We start from the raw sequence: 8684 nt of genomic DNA, 5'->3' as shown, positions 1-8684 counted from the left end.
TCATAGCTAAGACTCATCAGAACTATAAGCCAAAGGGGAAGCCATCTGTGAGAATAGGACAAGGACCCCCTCAGATTCTTAATCCTCATCCAAGGAACACAGTTCCCAAGGCCGTTTAGAAGGGTAGAAGTCAAAGAAGGAGGTTTCAGTGTCATCAAGCCAGAAAACAAGCAAAGTAAACTCTTGCCATTCCCTTTGAGCATCCTTAGGACACACTAATATGCTTCATCTTTTGCCTTTTCTTGGAATGGACATCAGCCCTTATAAATATCGGAGGTATTGAGCCTTGAGATTCAGTAAGAGCACCTGGATCCTCCTTCCCTGAACAATATCTGCAGAATCTCTCTAGGACCCTCAGAGATAACCAACCATGGTTCCCCCTCAATGTCTGGAGCAGACTGCTGCAATGCCTCAGAAGGCATGCCAAAAAAGGGATCCACACCGGCCTCAGACTGTGTTGTGGCACAGGAATCCAATGTGGATGTCAGATGGCCTACAGAGCTATTACCCACTTCTAGATGGACATCTGGTGGAGGATGGACATCTAAAAAAATCCAGCAGAGACTTCTTGGACATCTTTTCACCTAGTGGTAAAATCTCAGGGTTAATGGGTTCTGTCATGCTACCTTTCACTAACTGTTTAAGCAGTTGGTTTTAAAGATAAATGCCAGGGAAGACAAATGACTTCTGAGTGTCTTGGGCATAAATGCTTTGCAAATGCTACAAGAGGTAATGTCGTGGAAAGCACCAAAAAAAGGCCGTCCATGATGATCCTTATGGGGAATCTGCCTTCCACACTGACTTTTTCCATTCTTGGATGACATGAGCTCTAGGTACGCAGAATAAAATACAATACCAAATAAAGGCAAACAAAATCCCAATGGGGCACTTATCTAACGGCTAGGTATTTAGACAGCAACAAGATCAAGATGTTTGGACCAACGAGCGATAATGTCATTCAAACTGGCAGCAAAGTTGTTCCGGGTAGCTGCATTCACACATCACTTTTATGCCCTATGTTCTGTGCGAGGAACACGTGTGTGACGTATGGCATACTGACCAAACGTTGGCTGTCCTAGGCAGGAAATCCCTATAGTAATGAATACTGCAACAGTGACAGAGGGACATTGCAATGCTCTTCCAAACACACTGCTCTGAAATTTTAAGGACAGTCCTATGACTTTTAAAGACACAGTTTCAGAGGAATGCCAAGGCAAATTTAAATTTTATTCCTGACAAAGCTAAAACTGCAAGCTTTTGTTAAATGAATGTTATAGTTGTAGCAAATTTGTGCATTACCCAAAATCTTAATTAGGTGTCAATAGCAGTTGCACTTCAATCTAGGACTCGCAGTTTACACTTAACAGACCTAGTTAAACATCCTGCACTTCATGTCATCAATGCAAGGACAAAAGCAATATTTCACTGGCCCAAAAGTACATACTTTGTCAAGTGTTGCAATTTAACGGATTATCAATATTTACAGTGTCCACTGTTTTGGAAAGGATTTCGTTTCACCACTCGAGTCTGACTTACAGCACTTAACTGAGCTTATCAAAACAGACTCAGGATGCAGATGTTGGAGGTGGTAAACAGTGAAAACTACAGAAGGAATATGAACTTTATACCAAGCAGACAGACAAATCTTTTCTTAAGAGTGCACACACTTAAAAAGAGTGAGAGACAAACAGAAAATGTACTTAAGGGTTGGTTTCTCGAAACTCAAGTAATCCTACAAGCTATTATAGGGAGGAAATACCACAGGGAAAAGGATCAACTATACTAGAATGTGGCATGTTCCTTAGTATGCAATAAAATTAAGCCTGCTACAGTAACCTGGTGAGCACCAATAGCCTATTTTCAGGAATGTCCTAAAACTCTGATCTGGTCACATGACTGAGCCACAAAGTATGCAGGTAGATGTAAAAGGAACTGAATGGGCACAAAAGAATGCAACATTTGAAGTGAACTGCATCAATTTAGTAATACAATTAATGCACAGCATTTCTCAACATGTGGTTTTACAGTAAAATGTCCAAGGTTCAACAATTACATTTTCACAAAAGATTACCTTAGAAAATTTAATCGTTCTTGAACTTCTTGCACGTGACTATATCTAGAACATGGTCTTACAGTCTGTGGATCATAATCTGGATGCTCTGAAATTTGCAAAAAAAAGGTTATAATGAAAAGTGCATCAAAATAATCTAAACATGATCAACATGTAATTACAAACAAGGCAGTCAGCTATAAGTTATACAACAGTGGATCTTCAATACTGACAGCAAACTGTATGCTGACAATACCAGTAAGCACTGGGACTACTGACCACAATTTTCCAGGTACTTTTTCATATGGAACTCTGCTACAGTCTACATCAAACACAATCACCACTTGATACCATTTGGTCCCTCCCACTCCCTAAAAGAAATTTCAAGTGAAAGAATATAAAGGCTTACTAAAAATCACATTAACAGCAGCACCCCTGCTTTACCAGCATACCTCATTCCACACATTCCAAACCCAAAATGAGGTCGGGAAGACTAAGGGTGGTGGAGTTAATCGTCATTACGGACAGGCACACCTCCAGAATGGTTTGCCAGCATGAAGCACTGGAACTACTCCAGGTGCAACTGACAGTTGGGCAAGACACCCATCCAAGTTATTGCCACTATAGACCCCCCTCCATGTCTCAGGGCACCCACTCTTCTTTCCTGGATCTACCTGACTCCATCAAGGTACCCCCCCCAACACCCTAATCCTTCGTGACTTCAACTATCCCACCATAGACTCGGTGTACTATTCCTGCACTAATGCACTCACTCAATTCCTTGACTTCATCAATTCTAACGCACTAGACCATCTTGTTTCATCTCCCACAAGGGGAGATAACATTCTGGACTTAGTTCTCACCAACATAGGCAACTGCTGCACTACTCCCCATAGTATGTTCTTCCAAGGTGAGATGAGATCATCAGACTGTCTCATTCAAAGTTTGTATCCCACTCCACCCCCACCTGTAATCAAGCTAAAACATTTTACAAAAGCTAACTACAACCTCCTAAGAGGGGGTATCTACAGCTTCAGACCACTTCCCCCCTCACATGATGCAGACAACTATGTTGAACAGTATGCCAATGCAGTATACAAGCACCTGTACAACTGCATGGACTCAGCCATACCCAACAGAACTAAAACCTGCTCAAGGAAACAGAAACCCTTTTTGGTGGACATTCTTTATCAACCAGCTTTACAACAAAAGGAAGAAACAGTGGTCCAATGGTAAAAAGGAATAAACTCCAAATTAGAAAAACTCCCTGCTTAGTCTCAGCAAGCAAATTAGATCACTAGTGAAAACCTCCAAAGTCAATTATGAAATGAAACTACCCTCCGAAACAAAGGGAAACCACAAAGCCTTTTTCAACTGCGTCAGGAACCTCTATGGCAAAGCCCAGGTTTCTTCAGTAGTAGTAGTAGTAGTACTTAACAGCATCACTTACACTGATCCTGCTGACTCAGACAACCTGCAAGCAGATAGGTTTGGTGCAAACTTCACCCCCTGCCCCCCTCCAAAGGTCCTCTCAACATCTCCGATACTTGTCCCGCACCACACATCTGAGGCAAAGCACACAGCTTCCATGGGACCTGATAGTATCCCAGGCTGTATTCTGCACCATCTCCAGCAAGAACTGGCTTCGCCATTGAGCACCTTATTCAACCACAGCCTAAGTACAGGCTTCATTCCAGCAGAGTGGAGAAATGACACTGCCATCCCCTCACACAAAGGTGGTGCCACTACTGACCCTGCAAACTATCACCCCATTAGCTTGACAAGTCTGATCTGTAAAGCCATGGAACATATTATGGCTCTCAGACAACGACACAGACAATCTCCAAGCACTTCACCCCACCCAGTTTGGATTCGTCAAGGCCAGATCATGCCTACTGAACCTGGTTGAATATGAGACCGCCACCAAGGCCATGGATGAGGGAGAGCCAGTACATACACAGCTTACCTTGACTTGGCCAAGGCCTTGACACAATCCCTCCCCCACTCGGGCATCATCGAAAAGCTAACAACTTGGTGTAAATCCTTATCTCATCAGGTGGGTGGCCAACTGGCTCACCAACAGGATACTCAAGGTCAAAATAGGCACCTCCACCTCCGATAGCAGACCTGTCACTAGTGGAGTTTCACAGGGATCTGTTCCAGGATCCCTGCTGTTTGGCATCTATTTCTCGGAGGTCCGGGCAAAGACAAAAGGCCTGTGGCTGACCAAGTCTGCGGACAACTAAGTTGGGTGCTGTCATTGTCTCCCCAAATGATGTTAACATACTGCAAGAGGGTCTCACAGCAACACATGACTGGTGCCAAAGTCATGGCCTCACGCTAAACGCAAAAAAATGTATCCATCATACCATTCGGCAAAAACTGATTACCACATTAACGGCAACTCCTTAAACACACAACCTGTGGTGAGAGACCTGGGTACTCAGGATGATAATCTCACATTCGACTGTCACGTAGTGGCAGTGGTCAGAAAAGCCTTTTACTTGGTTCATCTCACAAGTAAAGGGACTGAATTCAGAAAATGTAGGTTATTACCTCTCTATACTCCTCCCTCAGACTAATTGAGTACAACGCCCCATTTGGTATGTACCTCTCCAAATATCTGTAGCAACTGGAAAGGCCACAGAAATACCTCACAAAGAAAATCCATGGCCTCAAACACCTGCCCTATGCAGACAGGCTCAAATCACTATCACCCTACTCGGTATCGTACAGATTACTCAGCAGTGACCTGTCTCGCTTACAAGGAAATCTCAGACCCTGACCTACTAGAGATGCCTCATATCCTTAAGTCTAACTCCTCGGGCATTACCCTCTTGAAAGGCCCAGATCAAATATGCATCAATAAAACCTGCTGGAAAGAGAGGTTAGTCTCTCAGAGGCTGCACCGCTCCCTGGAACAGACTTCCCATACACGTCAGAGTACCTCGCTGACCCTCTTCAAGCGCAGCTTTGATGAGTGTGGGAAACCACAAATTTGTCTCAGGACTTCTACCTGTGTCCCTCACTAACAGAGGCAACACGTGGTGACTGAGGTTTCTTTTTGGGGACAAACTTGGCTAGGCTTGTAAGGGTCCCAGGCCCATTAGCCTAGTAACCTCCTATGATCTAGCTCACCTTCTCCTCTTCAAAAATATATCACTAGCAAATACAAATAGCACAAGAACAGGATTTAAACTAGTAGCGTTCAACCTTGTCACTTAAATATCAGTGACATAATATACAAAGGACCAAAATCCATGATGTTATTTACATGCATTATACACAAAGCTGCTGATGCAATAGAAGAGTCTAGCAAAATGCATGCTCTGAAAAGCAACATTTTCCTAAATGTAACTGTTACTGCTTTTACTGATGATCCACAATATACTGCTACAAAAATGACAACTTTTAAGAGGGCCAGCCAACAGTTTTAGACCTAATCAATAGTTTTTCTCAGAAACAGTGACATCTGAACAGTATAAAGTTAAGCACTGCAAGATAAAATGTTAAGTAAAACTAGAGGATCACACCTGCTGCAACAGCATACCTGGAAGTTACTTCAGCAATCCAGTTAATTACAATACCATGTTCAACACATTCCTGCAATAAGCAATGGATTAAACATACTGACAAAAGAAAGGACCCCCAACAAAAAAACTGGATGTATCAAATACATTTTAAAGCAAAGAGCCAGAGAACACTAGATTGTTTGCCTTGCACCCATATGCCAAAAGAAAAATGTAGAGCATGTGTTGCTGTGGCATAAATGCCATGCAGATAAATGCAACAGAGGAGGAAACATTGCTTTAAAGATTAAATGTGTGAATGTATACAAAAGTTGGTCAAGAACTTGCACAGGCATTAGCATTGTCACTTATCTAGTATTTTTCTGGACTATCCAGAAATAAAGACAATCAAGTAATCTGTAAAGCATAGCACAAATTCTGGTAATCTGTCATCTGAACAGAGAATTCCAGAATTTGTAAAAATACAGCCTCAGATTAAATCTGTTGTAAGGAAAAGCATCACTAGCTTAATGCGCAAAAGTATGACATCGCCTAAAACAGGAAAAAAAGTCAAAATGTGTTCCACCTTGTACAGGAATACCTGTCGACAGCATAATATGAGTGGGGAATTGGGTGGAGAGATATGGAGCTATCTATGGGTGGTTCAAGGGATGTGGTTTCGCTACAGTTTTCACCACAGAGAAAGGTGGCAGCCCTAATAGGTATGCCTTTGTCCCTCAATGCCCTTCTCTAGGAAAATACGACAAATTAAGTCTCGTTTTGCATTTAGTTCTAAGCAGACAAAAGTGTGCAGGATTTGTTCACCCAATGAATGTTCTTTGGAGGGGAGAAAATATATTCTGACCAGATAGAACAACTCATCTTACTCGTACTGCAAGTCTTCACTTTGTGGAAGGTTATAGGAGTTTTATAAGTCCCCCACTCATTTACTCACTAAACAATAAATGCTTTATCAAGTTTAGTCATGGGAAAGCTGCGGCCCCCATCCTTGCACTCGATGCTACGTAGGAAATCTAGTCAGTCAGAATGCTAGCCTTTTGCAGTGTGCACACACGTCAGGCATACTTGCAGGCAACTATGAAAACTGTCATCTTATCACTGAAAGTCTTTAGAATGTGAAAGAAAACTAACACAAGAATAACAAAAGGAGACCAAAACAGGCAAGAAATGCAGATTGCGCAACCATGGCTCATCAGACAGGAACCAAAACAGAGACTCTAGCAGTAGTGAGGCAGCATTGTTATCCACTGCAACCAGGATTGCCAGACATCCCTATTTGAGTGGCACTGTCCCAGGATCAGCAGCCAAACTCCGAATCCCGCACTGCTGGTTAAAATCCCGGCAAAATGGCCTCTGCTTTGCGATTTATGATTGGCCCGTATACTGGTATATGAACCAATCACAAAGCGGAGCCACTTTTGTTTAATGTGGGACAGCGAACTGTTCCGCATTGCAAAGAGGAGGCTCCGCTGTGTGAATTTTGATTGGCTCGTACACTGGCATTTGACTATCAAAAATTGCAAAGCCGAGCCACGTCTGCTTAATGCGGAACTACCTGCTGTTCCGCACGAACACAGTTTTTTTTTTTTGGGGGGGGGGGTCACTTAGCGTGAAAGACTTTGTCCCTACCTGGCCCTTCAGAAATCTGGCAACCCTGACTGCAACACTCTGCCATCAATTTTCAGATGCAACAAAAAACCTACATTTAAGAACGGTCTCCTAGCAGAAATGGCTAAGTTTTTTTATTTTTCTCTTTCATTTTTTTTTTTTTTTTTTTTTTTTTTACACTTTTTTGTCCCCATGTATTGAGTGAGAGCACCCCCTTTTATTACCCAATTCTTTTCTAAGCGGGATTCTCAGCCAGGAAATTGTATCTCTCTCTAACCTCCAACCTTATGATCTCCTTTAGCAGTTACGAAATTTCTCACATACAAGCTCCTGTGGCACATGCACTCTTTCACTCATGCACCTAATCCAACTGCAACACATCACCATTTTGCTTGGTGGGCATGCATGGTGTCACAACATCTGCTATCACAGTGTGTTAAATACTTTCAGCAGATATGGATGACAAGCTGGCATCAGTTCACTCCCACCATTCCCTTCTAGCTCCCTTACTGTCCAAACTGATTTGCACACCCCAGGTCATTTGGACCAGAGTTAAGTATTTATCTTTATGCATCATGCAGCTGACATGTTTCATTCATCCACATAAATGAAACAACAAGCAGGTGCGTCAACCATGTAACATTCAGGTAAAATGATCAGAATGGATCACTGGACAAGGAGAAGAACAATAACCTGCTAAAACATTTTACCATAGAATATAAGGCTAAGTCATATTCAGGAAAGAAAAAACAGAAATATGCATTTTAATGGGGGGTACCTTAAAGAAAAGAAAAATAAATCCACTTATCTGATACAGCTATGGGAAAGAGAACAACTTAAAGGAATTAAAGTCCATTCTGACAATATCCATAATAAAGAACACATTCCTGCTTTCACTGAATGACTCGAGGATTTTTTTAAATACATATTCAACCTTCTATAATCTCCATAATACCTTAAACACTAACATGATACGCTATTAATATAGATTTAGTAGCCAGTAAAGTCTCCCCTGGAAGCAGGAGTCTTGTTTATCTTGGAATAAGCAGCAGTAGATGCAGAAATGCTGTAAGAGGATATTACTGCTGCTCTTCACAATTACATTTCTTTTTTTAATCAACTTGTGTGTGTCTTTCGGCTTTTCCCGGTTAGGGGTCGCCACAGCGGAACTCCGGTCCGCTAATGATTGGCAGTAGAGTTTTACGTGCTGGCTTGCCGGGACTAACGCACAACCTTCAACAAAGGAACGCCCATTCACACATGTCACCACAGAAGACGACAACGCTACCGCAGCACCACCACCGCAGTCTTCCTTATTTCCTTGCTTAACTGCTTACACCACCTTTTACAAGGTTAGTGTCAAATAAAGCATATACAGGTCACTGAGAATTAATTTTTTTTTGAGTTTTCTAGAGTTTACCAAACCATATCCTAGAATAGCTAACACTTTTATTGAAATACTTCTGTTAATATCCCTGATCAAAAAAAAGTATGGC

At 42.1% G+C, this 8684-nt stretch overlaps 1 protein-coding gene across 1 annotated transcript in view; it reads right to left on the bottom strand.

Annotated features, from left to right (window-relative positions):
* The window catches only part of USP9X (ubiquitin specific peptidase 9 X-linked), a 5037693-nt gene that overhangs the window by 3561720 nt on the left and 1467289 nt on the right, over positions 1 to 8684 (bottom strand). Inside the window, exon 12 of the mRNA XM_044071835.1 lies at positions 2072 to 2159. Coding sequence (XP_043927770.1) covers positions 2072 to 2159 — 88 coding nt within the window. The remainder of the gene's footprint in view (positions 1 to 2071; positions 2160 to 8684) is intronic.

Source organism: Protopterus annectens, chromosome 5.part0 (genome assembly GCF_019279795.1).
Source record: "Protopterus annectens isolate FY-2018-M chromosome 5.part0, PAN1.0, whole genome shotgun sequence".
Taxonomy (NCBI): Eukaryota; Metazoa; Chordata; order Ceratodontiformes; family Protopteridae; genus Protopterus; species Protopterus annectens.
Note: the sequence above shows the minus strand (reverse complement) of the source record. Positions and strands in the feature narration are given on the sequence as shown.